This window comes from Dipteris shenzhenensis, chromosome 18, assembly GCF_047967505.1.
Source record: "Dipteris shenzhenensis isolate YYH24624 ecotype China chromosome 18, Dip_SZ_1.0, whole genome shotgun sequence".
Lineage (NCBI taxonomy): Eukaryota > Viridiplantae > Streptophyta > Polypodiopsida > Gleicheniales > Dipteridaceae > Dipteris > Dipteris shenzhenensis.
Window position 1 is genome coordinate 52,147,009 of NC_141613.1, and position 21,492 is coordinate 52,168,500.

Here is a 21,492-nt window from a genome sequence, read left to right on the forward strand (position 1 = left end):
TTGTTGAATAAGCCTACTCTTGGTGGCCGGTTAATCAGATGGGTTCTTCTTTTTCAAGAATTTGAATTCAACATTGTGGTGAGGGTTGGCAGACTGCATCAACCTGCAGACCACTTGTCCATGTTACATTCCGGGGAACCACCTAGTGGTATCACAGATGAATTACCCGATCTGGGCCTTTTCAGGGTGATGGCACTACCTGATGAATGTGTGTTTGCGGTGGATTGCTTCCCACCATGGTATGCCAACATAGTACACCTCTTGTCTACAGGTGGCTTTTCTCTAGGTTTGACTAATAGAGAAACACAAGCAGATCCTTCAAATTGCTCCTTTTAAGTTGATTGCAGGTCAATTGTACAAGCTCGAGAAGGACTAGATCTTGAGACGGTGTGTGCTTCCCAAGGAGAGACAATCCATTCTTGAAGAGGCACACTTGAAGAGGCACACGCTAGCATAGGTGGAGGGCATATGGCCTCAGATGCTACTACTCGGAAGATCATGCATGCAGGGTTCTGGTGGCCCAAGCTCTTCTGTGACTGCCATGCTCATGTGACCTGATGTGATTCATGTCAACGAGCAGGCCCCAAGCCTACAAGGCACGAATACCTTCCTCTCAAACCATTCACTCCGGTGCCCCCCTTCTATCGTTGGGGATTGGGCCCATCTCTCCTACCACACGCCAAGGGAACAAGTATGCTCTGCTTGTCACCGACTATGGAACCAAATGGGTCAAGAACTGTACAGCTAAGGCAGTCAAGAACTGTACAGCCCAGGTGGTAGCCACATTTCTATATGACCAGATCATCTCTCGGTTTGGCTGTCCTATTGAGTTGATGAGTGATAGAGGATCTCACTTCCTCAATGACACCATTGTTGCACTGGTTCACATGTTACAAATAGTTCACAAATTTTCATCTCCTTATTACCCATGTGCCAATGGTCTAGCTAAGAGCTCAAACTGCACAATGTGTGGGATCATGCATCGTCTTTGCCTCAATTGTTTAGCAGATTGGGATGACATACTTCCAGCTGCTTTATTCGCCTACCGACCTGCTTACAAGGTGAGTACTAGGTATTCACCCTTCGAGCTGGTCTATGGGTTGGAGGCTGTCATGCCTTATGAATTTCATCTTGACACCCACAGGGTGCTTCCGGACAAAAATGACAACTTTGAAGCCTGCACAATGGAACGCTTGTGGGATTTGGAGGCACTAGCAGAGCATTGATGTGAAATAGTCTTCGCTCAAGAAGTATGGCAAAAACGACAGAAAGCATGGCATGACCAGAGCCTCAGGAAGAGGGATTTCAAAGTTGGTGATTTAGTACTCTTGTATCTAGTAAGTTTCTCAAACACAAACCTAAGTTTGTAAGTGGTTGGACAGGCCCATTTTTCATCGCCAAGCTTATCCCAAGTGGAGGAGTCTACTTGGCCAACATTGGAAGGCAGACTCCTACCTGCATCAATGAATGGGTCACGCATCAAGAGGTACCATGTTCAATGAGGAAACACCCTCCTAGTCCTTGTATATACACTCTTACCTTCTCCTTCCCTGGTGACATCTTCTCTTTCTGATTATCACTTTCTCTCTCTACATGGGTCCTCTGTCTACCTGGTGCCACTTTCTCTCTCTAACAAAACCCTTAAAGAGAAGGTGTTTGTAAGAGAGAGGTAGGGGGTTGGACAAAGGGTGGAAAGGAAAGGGTTTTGTAAGAGAGAGGTGAGGGGTGGACAGAGGGTGGAAAGAGAAGGTGTTTGTAAGAGAGAGGTGGAGGTTGGACATAGGGTGGAAAGGGAATGAATTTGTAAGAGAGAGGTGGAGATGGACAGAGGGTGGAAAGAGGAGTTTGTAAGAGAGGGGTAGGGGTTGGACATAGAGTTGAAAGGGAATGAGTTTGTAAGAGAGAGGTAGAGGTGGACATAGGGTGGAAAGAGAAGGTGTTTGTAAGAGAGAGGTAGGGGGTTGGACAGAGGGTGGAAAGAGAAGGGTTTTGTAAGAGAGAGGTGGGGGGTGGATATAGGGTGGAAAGAGAATGTTTTTGTAAGAGAGAGGTAGAGGTGGACAGAGGGTGGAAAGAGAAGGTGTTTGTAAGAGAGAGCTGGGGGGTGAACATAGGGTGGAAAGGGAATGCGTTTGTAAGAGAGAGGTAGAGGTGGAGAGAGGGTGGAAAGAGAAGGAGTTTCTAAGAGAGAGCTCCCATTATGAAAGAAAAGGTGACACTCAAAACCTAATCCCCTCTTGAAAGAGAAGGTGATGCTTGTGTGGAAAGTGTGTACTTCTATTAGAGAGAGAAAGTGACACGGGATGAAAAGGATAGGACTCACTTAGAGATAGAAAGTGGCACGGGATGAAAAGAGGAGGCCTCACTTAGAGAGAGAAAGTGTCACGGGACGAAAAGGGGAGGCCTCACTTAGAGAGAGAAAGTGACACGGGAGGAAAAGGGGACTCCCTTAGAGAGAGAAAGTGGCACGGGATGAAAAGGAGAGGACTTAGAGAGAGAAAGTGGCACGGGATGAAAAGGGAAGGACTCACTTAGAGAGAGAAAGTGGCACAGGATGAAAAGGGGAGGTCACACTTAGAGAGAGAAAGTGACACGGGATGAAAAGAGGACTCACTTAGAGAGAGAAAGTGGCACCAGGGTGGAAAGAGGAGGACCCATGTAGAGAGAGAAAGTGGTATCGGGGTGGAAAGAGCCATCCTATGTCCACCTTTACCTCTCTCTTACAAACTCATTCCCTTTCGATCCTATGTCCAACCCCTACCTCTCTCTTATAAACCCCTTCTCTTTCCACCCTTTGTCTACCTCCACCTCTCTCTTACAAATTCATTCCCTTTTCACCCTATGTCCAACCTCCACCTCTCTCTTACAAACACCTTCTCTTTCAACCCTCTGTCCACCTCTATCTCTCTCTTACAAAACCCTTCCCTTTCCACCCTCTGTCCACCCCCTACCTCTCTCTTACAAACTCCTCTTTTCACCCTATGTCCAACCCCTTACCTCTCTCTTACAAACTCCTCCTCTTTCCACCCTATGTCCACCCATCTCTCTCTTACAAACACCTTCTCTCTCTACCTTATGTTATTCCCCCACCTCTCTCTTACAAATATCTTCTCTCTCCACCCTTTGTCACACTCCATTTCTCTCTCTTACCAAAACCTTCTCTTTCCACCTTCCATCATCCTTGCGAAGGCACTTCCAACCTATTTTTAGCACTTCGCTAAATTTGGCGAATATGCTAAATTTGGTGGCTATGATATTTTTGGTGGACTAGGTTAAGTTTGGCAGATTTGCTTTTTGGTTCCCTCTCTCCTTCATCGGTCCTCTCTACCCCCTTACACGTTACACTTGAAAGTGCTATTTTTAGCACCTTGTTAATTTTAGCTTTCTTGCTTTTTTATCAACTTCTCTCTTGCTTTTTGACAACTCTTCCCCTATATATCACCCTTTCTTCTATCACCTCTATCCACTCTAGCCTTGCACGACTCCTGCTAGCGCCATCTCCTCTACCACATCTCTTGCTTCAACTCCAACCATCCTTGGGCCTTCCATCATCTCCTCCTTGGGCCTCTACTTCTTTCTGGACCCTCTCTTCAACCAGCCTCTCCATCCCAGCAGAATCTCTGGAGTCCTCCTGGCTTCGCAGCTCTTGCTTCAGCCTCTATGTACGAACTCTCCTTCCCAGCCCACCTAGTCAACCAGCTCTCCCTCCTTGAGCTTCTATATGCTTGCTCTTTATCTTCAGCTCCTCTCCATCTTCAACTCCTCTCCATCGTCAGCTCCTCTCCCGCTCCTCTCCCTGCCTCCTCATAGCCTCTCTACATAGCCAACTGTCTCCCTCCACATAGCTCCCTCATCGCAACTGCCTTCCCCTCCCTCCACGCACCTTTCTCCCTATAGCTTCTATGGAGCCTGCACCTCCCTCTCCTCCCTTCCTACAGCTTTTACGCAGCCCTACCCTCTCACCCGTGAGCACCCCCCCCTCACTCGCCTCTCCTACCCTCTATGCAGCCCTCTATGTACCCCTCTACACAGCCCTCGCTTGCCACCGCTCCCCTCTACGTACCCCTCACTCACCTCCCCTACTCTCTAAGCAGCCCTCTCTCACCACCCTCTACATATGTACCACCTCCTATCCGCCACCCCCTCACCCACCCATCCCTACCCTCTACGCACTCCCTCTCTCGTGACCCTTAGTGCCCCTCCCTCTCCCTCTACATGCCCACCCTCTCCTCCCGCAGCCCTCATCGCCCCTCCCTCTCCCTCCATCTTCCCGCCTCTCTACACCCTCTGTCCTCTCCTCCTATGAAGACCCCTCCATGCTCCCCTTTACCCCTCCCACTCCCTCTACCCAACTTGCTCCCTCTACCTGTGCACCCCCTACTCCTAATCGCCTAACGAGGCCACCCTCAATGTACTCACATTCGTAGCCACCCTCAACATCCCTGTTCCCCCTACCCGACTCTGCTCCTACCCTCTGCGTCACCTCCCCCTTCGGACTCTCTTCATCACTCCTCTCCCTACTCTTAGTGGTTCCCGTGGAGCTCCTCTCTTGCTTCCAGGTTCCTCTCGAGTTAACCTCGACATCAACACCCCTACTCACTCTCTGCCTCTCCACACCCTGACATCAAAACCCTCTCCTCACTCTTTGCCTCTCCATATGGTGCCATCGTTCATGCTTGCCCGTGCCCCTCGCCACAAGTACAAACCCAAATTACCCTGAGACACTCTATTTGTGGACTTTCATTCGACTTGAGCAGCCCACAGAATAGGATTAGGACCACCCTCCATGGCATCACCTGGCAAACGCACCATAGATGACCAAGGTGTCGGGTCTACATCACCAAGCACTTCCAAACGCCCTTGAATAGCTGCAGATTCACCTCCCTCCAATAGGATCACTATCATATCAGATGAGGAGCTATCGCCTTTTTCAAGTTCCTCAGATTCAGATTATGGAGGCTCTGACTATCTGCCCCCCACAGGTACTATCAAGACAACATCCAAGGCATCCAGTGGGCACAGTTCAGGTGGCGGTAATTTGGCCCAAGAAAGTATAGCTGGCGACCTTCCAGTCCCTACTTCATCCTCCTCGATCATTAGGGTCATTTTCAAACCTTTCCTTGATCCCACGCTCAAGATATCTAGCGTTTTGTCTCCTGATGACATAGCTCGCATATTCCTCATGGAGTTTGATGGTGTCACACTTCCCCCTGTGGACATCCAAATGTGTATTGCGTTTATTTATTCTTATGACTTTGCAACATACACATTTGGATTCTTGAATTCCCATCATATGTTCACTCCTAGTCTCATATCCACATACCTCTGTCTTCCAATGCTCCCTTTTTTTCCACCTCACACTGAGTCACTCACATTCATATCCTTCTTGTCGAAGTGTAAACCTCATGGCTGCAGACATGAGTGCAAGAAGGTTCTTGAGGGAAACAGTAGAGAGGTGATTTTAGCCCGGTATTTGTTTACTCACTTCTACTCTTCCCCGGGATACTTCTTCATCAGCAAGGCGATCCATTCTGCCCTCGACTCCATTCTCTTTGTCACTCCCTACAATTTGGCCTCACTCTTCTACTCCGGCTTTCGTAATAATACGGTCCGCAAGTATCGAGGAGCATATACCTGTACCTGTGGGCCACACCTCACCTTCTTACTTTACCATTGGAAGGCCGACCCTCCTTCCATCGTCACAGGTCGCCTCCCTTCGTCATCTCTCTCCCCTCCTATCACCACCCCTGCCATCTCTTCCATTGTCACTTCCACTATCATTTCCTTAGTTTCTACCTCCTCTCCTCTTTTGACGAGGGTGCCTCAACGAGCGCAACCTGATCCAGCCTACCTCGGAGTTGTACATGACATCTCTTCAGTACATTCTGCTACAGGTTCCCTAGCAATAGTGGACTCTAGTTCTGTATTGTCCACATACGTGACATGTCTCGTATCTCCATCAGTCACTTTGCCAATGCCCAGACTTGCATCTCCATCAGTCACAGTTGTCCAGGCTTCCCCGGAGACCTCTAGAGTTTCAATGGGTATGGTTGCATTAGGTTCACCCCATGTTGTACCAATGACGACGGGTGTTGTACCAGTGTCTCCCTCGAAAAGTGTATTTTTACGACCATTGCGACGGACTGCAGTTGTTCCATCTTCCCTCACCACCACTTTCATCGATGCAGTCATCATCACCACAGTTCAGGCGACCTCTGACCATGTGTTGGATCTGAATCTTACTCTAGGACCTGACTCTCACGGGCTTTCTCAGGGGCTTGCGTAGTCTTTTTGGGGAGTAATTCACATTTCGTCCTCCCCACGACCTCCATAGGACACAGACAGAAGCAGAGATAGGAGTGGGAGCCCCTCCTCGGGAGATCTTCTAGCAACTTCACTAATAGAGGAGGTATTTGAGGGAGGGAGTTTGCCCAAGTTTGTGGATTGCCCACCCCTTCATTAGAATGATATGTTCATAGCTTACATAGCTGCTTCATTAGGCCCATCACTTTTAAATGTTTCTCTTGTGGACAAGCAGAATGAAGATTACAGAAAACTATTATCTATTCTTCACAGGAAATGCTCACCAGCATGTGGGGAAGAGAAGGATGTGAATCAAATCTTCACCATTCCTTTGTAGGAATGCCTCACCTCGAGGGCCTCGACACGTTTTGTGCACTTAGATCAATTGGCACCTACAGGCAACCTGTCTGCGGAGGAAGAGGACATGTTCGAGGAATTGGGGGACGTGATTAATTTGGCTGACAGGCTGAATTACAGCGATAGGTGTGCTTGGATGAAGAGGTCCCTACACCTCACTTAGCATATCATGGATGACACTTGCACGCAACTGGGGACAACTGTCTTCAATTCCACAGGTTATGCTCATAAGCTCCTCTCCCAACAACAACATTTGAAGTTAGAATTCAAGAGAGCTCAAGCAACCCAACAACACGCCACGGAGGTGACACCTCGGCAACATGAGGAGAGGTGGCCAAAAAAGAAGGAATCATCTATTCATGAGTGTGACATTGCTTGGAACATTCAGCGGGATGCCCTTGAGGATCGCCACCACATCCACAAGTAGGAATGGGAAGCAAAAATGGCAATAGTACGCAATCAACATGCAACAGATCTGGCAACTTTGCGAAGCCAGCATCTCACAGAGGTAACCAGATTTCAGCAGGAAATCGCATCGTTAAAGGATTGGTTGTCTTCCTCACAGCTTGCCCAGGGAAAATCAGATTCTCGAGTGGTTGAATTGGAAAATAAGCGTTCATCCATGGAGGAAGAATTCATAGACCTTCGAACACAATTGGCCACCCTCCAAACTTCCCATTCCACCTTGCAAGGGCAAAAGGATCAATACTACCATCGATACCACAGGTATAAGACCAAGTATGAAAATCTGAGAAATATGATGGACACAATTGAGGCTAACGAGGAAACACACCATCCAGAGCTACATATGACTAGGGTAGAGTAGATGGCTGAGGAAAAGGCTACAGAGCTATATATGATTGGGGCAGAGCAGATGGCTGAGGAAAAGGCTACAGAGCTACATATGACCGGGACAGAGCAGATGGCTGAGGAAAAGGCTACAGAGCTACATACGATCCGAGCCACATGACACAGGGTCCGTTATACCGGTGAAGGGAGATGGAGGTGAACACAATAGAGAGGAATGTTAGAGCAGCAAACAAAGATGGGAAGAAGCATAGTTTATTAGGAGTAATGAATCATACACCAATCAGAGTTACACCAGATGATTGATACACCAAGGAGGAGATACATAAGGCAAGCTCTTCACTCTAGCCTCTCTCTCTCCACTCCCAATCTATGCTCCAGCCTGAATGTGCCTATGCTGGAATGCCCCCCCTCGCTCCTTTGCCCCTTTTCACCTTCCCCTCATTGGCTTCTCCTCCCCAGAAATCCCCTTCCATGCTTGCTATTTGGTTGTCTTCCCGTCTCCTTAGCCGTTTTGCCACTTGGTCCTTTGATGGCTTCTACCACTCCCCAACCTCCTTTGAGTTGGTGAGTTAAGTACTCCATGTGCACCTGTTGGTGGCAAGCTCAGCTAGTGACACAACTTCCCATGTGCACCACCATGTGTACCACCTATGTTCCCTTGACTGCTACTACAGCCTAGTGCGCCAGTACTTGCTTTTCGGATCAGCGTTGACCAAGGTTGGTCCATGCTCAACATACCGTAACATGTACTACTCCAATCGTGTCATTCATGTGACGAAAATGTGACCAGGGTCCATCCATCCTTGACATGTCGCTTTGAACAAAGTGTGACCCAGGTGTGGCCAAATTCTAACCATCCTTGGCATGTTGAACCAGGATGTGAACAAGGTGTGACCCATGTGTTGACATGTTGCTTCAACGACTAAGAGCCTAGGTATGACCGAGGTGTGACCATGGTGGTATGAGCCCTCGTGATGACCAAGGTCTAACCAATAAAAGTACAACAAGAACTATTAGCCAATCTTACAAAATGATCCTTTCCCCAATTTTTCCTAATCCATACTTATGCAACAATAATGCCACAACCTTTGCTGCTATCTTAGAAATGGTTAGTTGAATGACCAACAATTGTTTCAAAAAGCAAAAATGACTACATCTCATATGACATTTCTTGACGTCCTCGGAGTTTCCCGGTGCTCTACTAGTGCTAGTACAACTCCTTGAATATATATTTCTATATATATATAACTTATGTAGTTATGGAGAAAGGTCAGCACTACCCATAATGGGGTGTCTACCATTCCTCCATTTATGTGTAGTTCCCACCATTGGATAAGGTGGCTACACACACACAAATGATTCATGACAATTTCTCTCAAGAGTGGATGTACAATGTAGATGGGTCCAAAAAAATTTCTTTTTTGACTTTATCCTTTCTAAAGATTGCCAGAGAGGTCAACTTAATTAAGTGTTTAAGGTTCACGAAAACTTGCATTGTAATGCTTCAAGTAAGCTACCATTGTACATTAATGAAAGGGTTACTAATGTAAGTATTCCCATTAACTAGGAGGTAACCTTAATGGATGGTAGAAGGCAGAATGATTTATATATTTTGCAAGAGAATATGGAGAGGTCACTTGGATTTCTTGTTAAAGGTTCAAGTTGACTCGCATTGGTATATTGTTAGAAGGAAAACCAAATTAATTATTCCCATTAATAGGGGATGGAACCTTAGAGGGTGGCAATTCGTATACCACACATGATGCTTTGTGGAAACCCAAGAGTTACGTTTGGTGTATGCCAAAGACTATAATGTCACCTTCACCTTATAAAAAGCATAAGCATAGTCTTAATTAGACTCACCTTGGCACAACATTGTCTCACCGTGTGAACTGAGGAGAGTTTCGGCTTGGACCAAATAGTTGCTCAAGCACCTACAAACAATAGACACCGAGTAGCTCTACTCTCTCTATGACTTGCACATACACGTCTGCAAACTCGATAATCAAATAATGACCAAACAGCGTCCGTTGACGAGGAGCCGCAATAGCAGCTAAGCTCAACTTGGGGTATAATATCCGTGGGAAATATCTATGCTAGTGAAATGGACTCGATGGGATAAGTCGCCCAGTTCTCTTCTTCGCAGCTACATTGTATATTATGCCGCACGTTGCGCATCTGTGAAGTATCGGCCAAGAATGCTCAACAATAAACTCTAATACCACTCATCTATGTCTCGGGTGGATAGCACGTCTCTATAGTTTCCCACTACGTATGTGACGTTCCTTAGACCATTCCTTTTTACATAACCATTTGCAGGTGCTCTTGTACTCCATAGGATCTCTCATGTAACTCTATTATTTAAGGTGATTCTCTTATTGGCAAGTATCCAATATAAATGGACACTTCTCCTCTGCATATATAGGGATACTACACTCTACTATTCCCCTATTTATGGCCATGATCATTCTCTTATATATGCACATTATATTATATGTACATTCTCTTATATATACATTCTCTCATATATACATGATGCACCAAACATGTGGTCCATAGATATTCTCTTATACACATTCTATTTCACATATACAATTAAGGCATATTCTCGTACATAATGGACATTCTATTTTATGTTCATAAATTTGGATATTTGTATTATAAGCAAATGTGTGAGTAACGATTTAGGGATTTCTCCTATCCCCGTGTTTTTTCGTGATTGCTTTCTGTACTTCTTTTTGGACATCGATAACAAGTACAACAATGCTATGACACCTATCTTCCCATATTGTTTTGGTCCTAAAACTTTTTGGATGGTGGAGGTATCACAATTGCTAGTTGACGTTTTGTGCAAAGGTTCTACCGTGGGATTTTTTAATTGAATCCTATGAAACAAAAATTAGGATTCAACTACATCAAAGATTTATAAATACCTCTTTTTTATAATCATATCATGTTCCATGGTGTACATACATTCATGGACCTTCTTGAGGGCTTCTAATCTAATCTACACACACACACACACACACACACACAATACGTGCATAATAGACATACTTTATATTATACTAGCATTATCTTTTAAATCAAAATAATGTGCATATATCATTACTACCAATAGCTAGTATTTTTTTCCGTGATGCATGTACTTTAGCATCAAGGAGTATTCAAAAACCAAAATCAATGAATGCAATAGATGTGTGCTTTGAATAATCACAAAAATTTCATGATATCAGGATCCCAATGATATTATTTATGTTTTGATTCAAGGAACGTTGTATTTTAACCTATTCTTGTAATTTGTTTGCAAACAATTGCTAGCATTTGGCCTTTAGTTTATTGGTAATAAAATATGCCACCCTTGATATTTGCGGATAAACTTGCTTTCTCCTTTCTCTTTCTATTTGATTTAATCCTAGATAAAATTCAACAATGATGAAATATTAGTACATGATTTTTGTATGATTGCTCTTCCATGGAAACATTCAATGTCTTGCGATTCTCCTCCAAAACTACCTTGAATATTCCTAGGTTTGTGGAGTTGTTATCTTAAAAAAAATTGGCACATCCATTGTAAGTATTAACTTAAAGAGAGGACTTTTTAATAAGACTACTAAAAACATATGAAACTCGTAATTGCATGTCTCAAATGCTAGTAAATAAGTTTTACACATAAGAATTCTACTTTTACAACTCTTTCAGGCTTGTTCACTAATGCAACTTAACAAGGAAATGTAGTCTCTTGAGACTGGCACTTTTTAAAAACATAAATAGGATGCCTAAAGAAAGGATAAATTTAAAAGTACCTCTATATTGCACAAGATTGTGTAGGCAAAGCTTAGTCTAATGGACAAATGGTGGTGAGACTACGAGAATGCTCCAAAGACTTACCCATTTGGTAGGGCAATCTCTAATTCATCTTGTATTGACTTCATTTTTTAGGAGCTTTGTTATTCCTACTATCTTTACTAAGTGTGTTATTTGGCTCTTCCACAATAGACCAATTAGATCATGTGAAAGAAGTTTGCATACCAAGATTTGCAAAGTGTTGTATTTGATTATTTAAGAGTGCCACATTTCCACCAAAGAAGAAAGCATTGCCCACCAAGGTGCATCATCAATTTTTAGCCATCCTTGAATATGCTTATTCTTAAATCAAACCATTAATCACTATCATAACATTTTCTATTGATCAGATGATTGACTTTGAATCTTCTTAGAACATATATATCAAGATTAAAAGTGCATATTAATTCACTTTGATATTAGTATGATTCCACCTAATTCTAGAAACATTGACTTTAAAAAATGAATGTTCTTAGAGATCCATTGGTACTCTAAGTTCCAAGTACATAATTTAAGAAATTAATTTAGCAATGTTGAGCTTTGTCTTTTTCAAGATTAATGATATGATTTGATAAAGAGTTCTAAGAAGGTTGTTAGAGGCAATATCATTTGTAAAAGGAAGCCATGTATAACTTAATATTGTTCAAACAAAAAAACATCCCACGTCAAGGAGAGTTTTTATCAACAATGATCATGAATTGTGTCAATGTTACAAAGACCTATACAAGTACCATGATCATGGATTGTGTGGACATTACGAATAACTTATACAGTTACAAAGAGAGACTTATAAGACTATCAATCGATTAAGCTATCCACATGATGTCTTGTTGTCTCCAATTTTCTGACATTGGCCTTAAACTTTTTGACATATTTGCTGGAAAAGTTGAGCATCAATCCAAGGTAAGTCATAAAATCATTCATAAGTGTATCACTTCCATCTTTTTGATAACTCATCCTATCTCTTTTTTCTTTTCCCTTACTTGGTGGAGTTTAGATCTAGGAAAATACTTGCTATTCGTTGGAATAAGTTGCAAAAATTTCAAGTTTATTTTTTACTTTGGAAGTTCCACACCTTCACATCTTACGGCTCCTATTCTCCTCCAAATAGAGCCTACACATTTTCTATATGTGTGATCATTTGAAAGTATTTCGATATATATATTATCCAAGCAATGTCGAGCATGATGTCAATACTTGAAGATAATAAAAAACGGAAAAGGTATGTACTCTCAACACTTTGTACTTCATATGCATTGGAATACCTACAACCGTAAAGCAATAGTGCTAGTAAGTACATTATTTTATATTATGCAAATGTATGATTTCTAGTATTCAACTCATATATATTTCTTTAATAACAATAGGAGTTCAAGGTGCATCTCCCATCATGTTTTTAGGATATTCCTTTTATTGATGCCCTTGTTTTGTTGAGTTGGATGTGATAGTATAACACTATATTTGGCATTCAATGTACGACCTATAGAACTAAATGCCCAGAACCCAACTTGTTGGTTCCTTAAAGGGAGGCAAGTCTAGAATAAGAACAGATTCCTTAATTCTATAAGGTGAGGTGGAAGTAAATGTTTGAGGGAGATACTCTCGGTAAAGCTTTGCATCCAATAGCTTTAGCCAGCTATAAAGGCATTCATGCTTACCAAATGTAACGAGATCATGCCCAATATTTTACAACAGAATTTTAGAGAAAGGCTATGGGATGGAAGTGGGAAGGACGCGGTTACATGGTAGTAACAAATGAACATGGGCCAGTGGGCTCAAGGGCAAGGGGAACGTGTGAAGTTTGGTGTGAGAGAGTGACCTAAGGAGAGCTTCAAGAGAAAACATATTTTAGTCATATTTAAGGCAAAGGGAGCAACTTACATCTACATTTCCTAGATTCAATTTGATAGGGTAAAAAGGACATATTACTTTTGTATAAGAGTAGAAAGAGTAACTTACTTTTGCATCTTACATAAAAGTTGAAAAGACACCTCATTGCGTTTCTCATAATGTGCATGGCGGGTAAATCGTGTGGGTAAGACTGAAAAAGCTTAGTTTCCTCTTGAGAGCATGAGAATGTGTAATCGGAAGGGGTTGCATTGGAAGACGTGAAGAGAGAGAGGGTGATGTGGATGCCCATTGGAAGAAGAGAGAGAGAGATAGAGATAGAGATAGAGAGAGAGAGAGAGAGAGAGAGAGAGAGAGAGAGAGAGAGAGAGGAGAACATAGAGTAGAGGGATTGAGCAAGAGCAAGGGGAACATGGGGGTAAAAGGGTCAAGGGGAGTATGTGGAGGCTTATGTTTAGTTGATTACTGCATAGGCGGGATGCAAGGGGAGGACCAAAGTGGATAAAAGAGTCAAGTGCGGGAGGGGCGCTTCCATTGTGTGTACAATGTAAGCATTGGTTGCATGAAGCTCATGTGAGATAGGGCAAGGAAAGTTTTCGCCATTTTAATTTAGAAGCAAAGATATGACCTATTTGTAAACATTTTGGCTTTTTTTGCAATTCAAGAGATTGAAGCTGGCTCATCATGTATCAGAGATGATTTGTCAGTGACCTTTTTCCTCCAACTGCACTCATCCAACACTCAGCCAGGGTTGGTGAGGGAGGGGGGGTGAGCATGCTATGCAAGGGGGATTTTGGTTTCGCCTTAGGGTGGGTTCAGACCACCTGCAACATGTCAAAGCATCCTTTCTTCACTTTGATTTGATGCCACGGGAGGGCTCTCCAACACCCCCCCGCCCCCCCCCGCCGAAGGATCTGCTAGCCCGCCCAAGCAAAAACTTGAGCTCCATCCACGAATGAGTGGTATTCTGGAGCGTGGAGTTAGACCCAGCCAAGCGAGGTTGGGCGGGTGGTGTGAACTCACCGTTAGATTTCTAGGCATGCAAGGTGGGGGTGCGTTGTGCTTCACATGCGGCAGCAGTCAACGACAAAGTTTGACGAAGGCAATTGGTGACAGGTGTGAAACTTTGGGGGAGGCGGCACTATAATAGCAACAGGGGTCAGCTGCCGTTTGGCCCCTTCGGCTTCCCCAAGTGCCCTTTATCTTGCGACCTTGGCTGCTTCTGCGTTGTGAATTTGCCGATTGTTTTGGCGGAGCTCCGTTTCTTCACCCTCTTCGCCTGCCTGTCTACCCCTCTGCTCCCTCCCCCCCCCCTTTTTCCTTGCTTTGCCTCTGCACTGGAGCCTCTTCGGTCTCACAATGCGAGGGGACTCCGCCTCCATCCCCCTTCTCGAGTCCTTAATCAACACCGTCCATGACCTTACCCTCATCGGTGACTTCCGTAGAAGCCACAAGCGCGACTGCTTGAACCTCATCCGCCGCGTCAAGCTCATCCTGCCGCTGTTCGAGGAGGCCAAGGACTCGCAACGCCCCCTCCCCGATTCCGCTCTCGAAAGCTTCGGCGCCCTCGAGAAGGCGCTGCAGTCCGCGAAGCGGTTGCTACAGTTTTGCCGCGATGGCAGCAAGTTATACCTGGTATTTTTCTGTCTACTGCTCCTGCATTCTTTTGTTCGATTTCCATGGTGCCACGTCGCGTGCCCCTGTGGAATGTAGCTTGCTTGTTTGAAATCCCGCACAAAGGTCACGAACTAGGCCAAGCAGGGCCAGCTACGCTTGTTAAGGGTCACATGCAACGAAAGCTGTTGTATGCTCTTCAGTAGGTGTGGAAAACTCACTCGATGTGGGATCCGCTTACTGATGCGAGACGTTTTACCGGCTCTCTTAGGTTTTGGAGAGTGAAGCCGTGGCGAACGAATTCCACACTGTGACAGGAGACTTGGATAAAGGTCTTGACGCCATACCCTGGGATTTTCTGGATGTCTCTGATGAGGTTCGGGAGCAGGTAAAGTTTTAAAACCTAGCTCTTTGTAGCTATCCTCTTTTCAGGAGTAGATCTCGAAGGAACAGAAGCTTAGCGTTCTAGTGTACAGATGGGCCATCATTGCACCGCTTTTGCAAGGCGGCATTGGCTTCTAACTGTCTGTTTTGCAGGGTCGAAGACCGGTTTTCTGTCTCGTTCTTGAGTGCCATGACAAGGGAATCCCTCGTATGTTATGCTTCATGTTGCTCTCTAAGTAAGTAAAGTGCAATATTGCCTCTTAAAACACCAGCTATCAGAGGAAATCATCCTGGTCGGTTCTAGCAAGTTATGGAAACGCAGAGAGACCGCAATGCAGCACTGGGGTTTGCCTTATGTCAGCACTGACGCTTGAAGTTTAGTTTTCTGTCAAACAAGAAGACTTTCACGTCTTCATTGAATACAGGAATGGAATAAAAATGCCAACCAGATTGACAGCCTTCCTGAGAACGTTTTCCTTTTTATGGTTATAAATGACTGCACCCCTTGTTTGTATGCAGGTGGAGCTTGTCCATACCCAGCTTAAAAGAGCAAAGGGAAGAGCGGATACACAGGACATAGAACTCTTTGTGGATGTCATGTTAGTGGTATCGCAGAAAGATGATAGGATTGCCGATCCAGTTGTGTTGCACAGACTAGCGGATAAACTGCAGCTCAAAACGCATGCAGAATTGAAAGCTGAGGCGCGCGCATTGCAGAGATTAATCAAAGAGAGGGGCCCAGATGTTGATGATAGCCTTGAGCAGATGTCCCTCATTCTGAGGAGATTGAGAGCTCTTACAGAGCTTGAGAACTCAGAGGCTGCTTCCCTTGATCTTGAAAAGCTTTCTTTATCTGCTGTGGCATCTGTTGAAACACCAGGCTCTCCAGTTGTTCCAAATGATTTCAAGTGTCCAATTTCCCTGGAAATGATGAAGGACCCCGTCATCGTTGCTACTGGACAGGTCTGCTGTACACCTCCCCACCTGCCCTTATTCAGTTTGTTTTAGGCTCTTGGATTCTTTTGTCTGGCTCCAGCAATCACTATTTTTATTCACATTGGCCTGTATGTCATTTCAATGCAGACCTATGAGCGAGCTGGCATTCAGAGATGGTTTGATTCCGGGCACAAAACATGTCCAAAGACTCAGCAGGTTCTCCCTCACATGGTTATGACTCCAAATTATGTGCTTCGGAGCCTCATTTCACAATGGTGCGAGGTTAATGGAATTGAAGTCCCTAAAAGAGCTCGCCCCAGTGGAGGTGGCAAGCCCACCAACATTGATGTCCTTCCGGGAGACAGGGCTACCGTAGATGTGCTTATTCAGAAACTGTCTAGTGGACAGACAGATCTGCAGAGAGCTGCAGCTGGAGAGTTAAGACTGCTTGCTAAACGGAGCTCTGAGAACAGAGTATGCATTGCTGAAGCTGGTGCAATTCCACTCTTGGTGAGTCTCCTCGCAACTCAAGATTCCAGAACACAGGAGCATGCTGTGACTGCACTTCTGAACCTGTCTATTCATGATTGCAATAAAGGGGCGATTGTCCAAGTTGGTGCCATTCCTCCTATTGTGGAAGTTCTGAAATATGGAAGCATGGAAGCAAGGGAGAATGCAGCTGCAACTCTGTTCAGTCTCTCTGTAGTAGATGAAAACAAGGTGACTATTGGAGCTTCTGGAGCCATTCCCGCTTTGGTAGATCTACTTCGGGATGGGACTTTCCGAGGGAAGAAGGATGCTGCTACTGCTCTGTTTAACCTGTCGATATACCAAGGAAACAAGCCAAAAGCTATAAGGGCTGGAGTAGTTGAGCCTCTCATGAAGCTGCTTGTGGATTCGAGTGCAGGAATGGTTGATGAGGCATTAGCCATTCTTGCTATTCTTGCCACTCACCAGGAGGGAAGAGTGGCGATTGGAAATGCCTCTGCCGTGCATGCGCTGGTGGATTTGATACAGAATGGTTCGTCTCGCAGCAAGGAGAATGCAGCTGCAGTTCTACTAGCACTCAGCATCAACGACCCGGTTCATTTGGTCACAGCACGGACGCTTGGAGCTCAGGGACCTCTTGCTGAGCTGGCTCAGTCTGGAACTGCAAGGGCTAGGCGGAAGGCCTCAAGCCTGTTGGAGCACTTGAACAAGCCTGAGGCTAATGCCAGTTCTTGACAAGGATCGCAAAGGAAAAGTTAAAAGTGTGTTGGTTGATTTTTTAGAGCTGATCTCTCTCTGTTTTTGCCCTTGCCCTGTGGTGGGTCTCTGGTCCAAATCATGGATACCAGAGTATTGGTTGTTGAATGTTCCTCTTGAAGATGGTTCAAAGGACCATCTGAGACACTCGGTTTGTACACTAGATCTTTTCCTTAGTGTGACATTTCGGGATATTTTTTAGCTGTATGCATGAAGATGCCCGCAGCAGCTGCTGACCAGTGTGCTTCTTGGCGAAGGCACATGTGGTGAGACAATGTTAGCTCTGAAGTGGTTCTTTTCTACATCCAAATAGACGGTGTGTTATATAATTCACGCTTTGTCTCAGTGGCAATCCCCATGTGGTACACTTGTTTGAATACACCCCTTTTGATCATACTTTCTCTCTCATTGGGCATACCAAGCCCTTGCTTCTGCATGTGGTGCTTGTTCTCTGCACATTTCTTTATTTTCAATGCAGGGTTTCATTTTTGCATGTGTACTGCCAAGGTGGATCCTATGGCAAACTAAGGCTATGAATGGAATTGGGTTATTGGAACTGAAATGTGTCTTGAATGGGTCCAAAAAAGGAGTAGTTTGCAAGTATTGTTATTTAATCCCAGAGTTGCTCTTAGTGCTGTGCTCTCCTCGGGTCTAAAGCTTTACTTTACTTGATTCACAAGCCTTATGGTGAGTGGTCTGTATTGTTTCAGAGACTGTGTTTGTACTGGCTATTAGCATGGACATTCTGGTTGCAAATTTTATGATAGTGATGAATTTTACAGATACAGCAAATAAAACTTGTTGTGCATCCTAATTTCATTATTCTTTCCAGGTGAAATGCTCAAGTCTTGAGTCAAACATTTCACACATCTACCTTTATCAAAGCCTCAACGCTTGCCTCTCTATGAAGTTGTCAAGTAATGATCATTAATTCCCTTAATCCCACAATTGCCTCCTAGTGAACGTGTTAGTAGGAGAGGATCTACTGGGTACTCTAAGCCCGTCTTGATGTGAGAGGATATTAAGAGTGAACGAGAGCTCTCAATCTGCCAACACATTTAAAAGGGGTGTCTCTTCACAAGCCATCTTCAGAGGTGCTACATGACAGTAACTATACCTCACGAAGTGCACTACTAGAAAAACTTGCATACACGTGGTAATATGTAAAGCCCTACTTGCATATAGCTCCTACATTTCTTTCCCTTAAAATAGATGTGAATTTTATGATTTTATGCAATGAAAACCCCTTCCGTATGTACACCTGGTAAGGAGTATGTTGAACACCAATGATGCATGTTCCATTGTGCCTAGCTGATTAAGATAACTGATGTGCAACCTTATGCAAGTGTCCATCTCTTGAAGGGATCTTCCTTTTTTTGAATTAACTTACACCGAAACACACCCAAGTCCACAAATTTGTCACTTGCAAATCTGCTTTGTAGAAGGTTTAGACGTTTGAAAACACAGGCACAAAAGTATTCTTGAAAAAAAAGAAAACACTTCGTCAAAAAATTAGAGCTTGTATGATTACTTTGATTCCAAGTCATTGCGACCTTGTGTGTGAGTTAATTTGCTTTGCTCTAGCTTTGTCGTTTTGAGTTGCAATTTATCATATTAGTTATCATGTCAATGTACTTATTCTTTTCTTTTGCAGGTGATATACCATTGTTGAAAAATGCATCAATTTTGAGGTGAAATGGCACCTCAAGTGGTAGGGCTTTGCCTACTCGAGCGGTTTCCCTCGTTCAAATCTTGCGTAGAGTGTGTATGGCGTATGTCTTGGGTAGTGTGCCCCTTGATGGGACCATGGGTGGGTGCATTTAAAAGAAAAACAATGCATCACTTTGGCTTCAATTCCAAGTTTTGATAGAGCTTGTCTTGTTGATATTTTGTGATTTTCCCTATTAGAATGATGTTTGCACTTTCAACACTACCAAGGATGCCGCCATAGTCTACAACATGGGATTTTTGGGTCTTGGCCAATATAAGTTCAATCTCGTAGCGGAAGAGTCAACCAGAAACAAATCTAGTAGTATTAGTATGTGCTGCTGTTGTTGTAGGTGTAGGTCATCATAGTTAGTTGTAGGTCACTGTATAGGTCTAGTTCTGGTTCAAGTGGCAGCATGCAAGCATTTGAGGCTATAGGAATTCTTGGGCAGGATCCGAGTAGTGGCTAGCATGCTGGCATGATTATTGTAGCTTTGTTCACGGTGCTAAGCATGATAGTATTCACATATTTTTGGATGCATTCTTGCTACTGCGAGAGAATGGAGGAGAGAGGGCATAGCTACGAGAGCACACACAAGTGACAGTCTGTACACGAGATTGGTTTGTAAAAAAAGTGAAAAATCAACGTCCTATCACCTTTAAGGGTTGGGGTTAGGGTTAGGGCTAGGAAGCTCTAGTGCTCTTTTAGCGCTCTTTAAGTATTAGTGCATATTTACATTTACATGTGAAGTTCAAATTGCACCTCGGCACCTACACCTCCACATATCATGTCCAAGCTTTTTATTTCTTGAACCCCTTTCATTAAGGGACATTTGGACTCAAAAAGGGCCTCTTCATTAGGCCCTTAAGAATGGGTCTCTTGCATTAGGCCCTTAAGAATGGGCTTAAACTTCAATGCCAATGAGGAGTCTCACGCATTTAAAACATGGAGGATTTCTTCTTCCTCCTCATTGGTGGAAAACTGTGGTCCCCATGCTAAATAAATTGAATGAACAAGTAAGGGGGGTATTTAACCTTATCTTGGTTGGTGGGTCATATATGATCGATTGGCCATTGTAAGCCACTAGAGAGATCTAATGGCTAGGGAAGGGCACGAATCATGCGCTCTTGGATGGAGAGTTTGATCCTACAATGGAGAAATGGCACCAATCGTGTGCCGGTGGATGCGAGATTGATCACGGGGTTGGAAAGAGGCAATAGATGCACACCGTTACATTGTCATAGGGTCTAAGATCCAAGTTTCAGATATGTTCAATTATTTGGGTTTCATCTTCACTTATTTCGGGTTTGGGTTCACTTATTTTGATTCCAGCTCCCAGGTTTGGATTCACTTGTTCCAGGTTCTAGGTTAACTTGTTCCAAGTTCTAGGTTCACTTGTTTTAAGTTTTGAGTTCCCTTATTTTGGGTCCCAGGTCTACTTGTTTTTTATTTTGAATTCTGGGTTTAGCGATTCTAGGTTTTAGGGTTTATGTGTTCCAAGATCACTTGTTTTGGGTTTGGTTGATTTTAGGTTAATTTGTTTGAGGTTCCAGGTCCAGTTGGTTTGTGTTTCAAATTTTGCATTTTGGGTTCCACATTCACTTGTGCTAGATTTCGGGGATACTTGTTTCGAGTTCCTACTTCTATTATACCGGATTCACTTGTTTCGAGTCTTTTCAATTTCTCATTCATTCGTGCCAAGTTCATTGAGGTTCGATTCAATTATTCTAGGCTATGAGTTCCAAGCTCATGGGTTCCTAGTTCACTTATTCCAAGTTTTGAGTTATAGATTCACTTTTGAAATTTTAGGTGCTAAGAAATCAATGTCTCCTTGAATAAAAGAAAATAGAAAGCACTATCATAAAAAAATATGGCAAAATAGCGTACCAAAAGCACTCAATAGCAATCAAGTACATAATCTAGGAGGCCGGTGACTCTCGATACCGCACAACTAAGCACATTCAACAGTAGGTGATGGGAGATGGATTGAGGTGACAAACCATATGATCCTTTAGAACGACTCCGTTTAGCAGTTTGGGGAATGCTCTCTCACTAGTGCATTTGCCTTGTGTGTGGTGCTTCGGATATTGGTTTGAACGGAACGATTCCCTAAGTTTATGGCCACATTATAAAACTTGACATTGCAAATTTTGAAATACTAGAGAGAATGATGAGACTCTAAGATTAGTGTCATGGAGAAATCGCCTTTGATTGAGCACTACTAACTAGGGTCTTTGAGCAACTGCGCTTGCCATTGAATTACATGATTAAACTTTGCAAGTGAAGGAGGCAGGTACGTTTTGGATCCTTACTCTGCGGCCATGTAGCTCGGGACAATCTGCAACATTGCCGCTACAGAGAAGAGATGTTACGAATGCTGCCTTCTGGCTACTTAAAGTCGAGCGTCATCGCTCTTGGGGAAGGGCACCCTTTAACGTTGG

The 21,492-nt window shown here is 44.0% G+C and overlaps 1 protein-coding gene across 1 annotated transcript; it reads left to right on the top strand.

Annotated features, from left to right (window-relative positions):
• The first annotated feature begins 14,324 nt into the window (after positions 1 to 14,324).
• Positions 14,325 to 17,864, top strand: LOC147891400 (U-box domain-containing protein 13-like). The gene is made up of 4 exons (XM_087389295.1): positions 14,325 to 14,799; positions 15,050 to 15,166; positions 15,682 to 16,125; positions 16,246 to 17,864. Exons 1-4 carry the CDS (start codon positions 14,524 to 14,526, stop codon positions 17,320 to 17,322), a joined length of 1,914 nt encoding a protein of 637 aa, XP_087245421.1. The 5' UTR covers positions 14,325 to 14,523; the 3' UTR covers positions 17,323 to 17,864.
• The last annotated feature ends 3,628 nt before the right edge of the window (positions 17,865 to 21,492 follow it).

Excerpts from the sequence above, each read along its gene's own strand:
- LOC147891400 (XM_087389295.1), top strand. The coding sequence starts at position 14,524 with ATGCGAGGGGACTCCGCCTCCATCCCCCTTCTCGAGTCCTTAATCAAC. Across the intron at positions 14,800-15,049 it reads ATGGCAGCAAGTTATACCTG|GTTTTGGAGAGTGAAGCCGT; the intron begins GTATTTTTCTGT and ends CGGCTCTCTTAG. Across the intron at positions 16,126-16,245 it reads TCATCGTTGCTACTGGACAG|ACCTATGAGCGAGCTGGCAT; the intron begins GTCTGCTGTACA and ends ATTTCAATGCAG.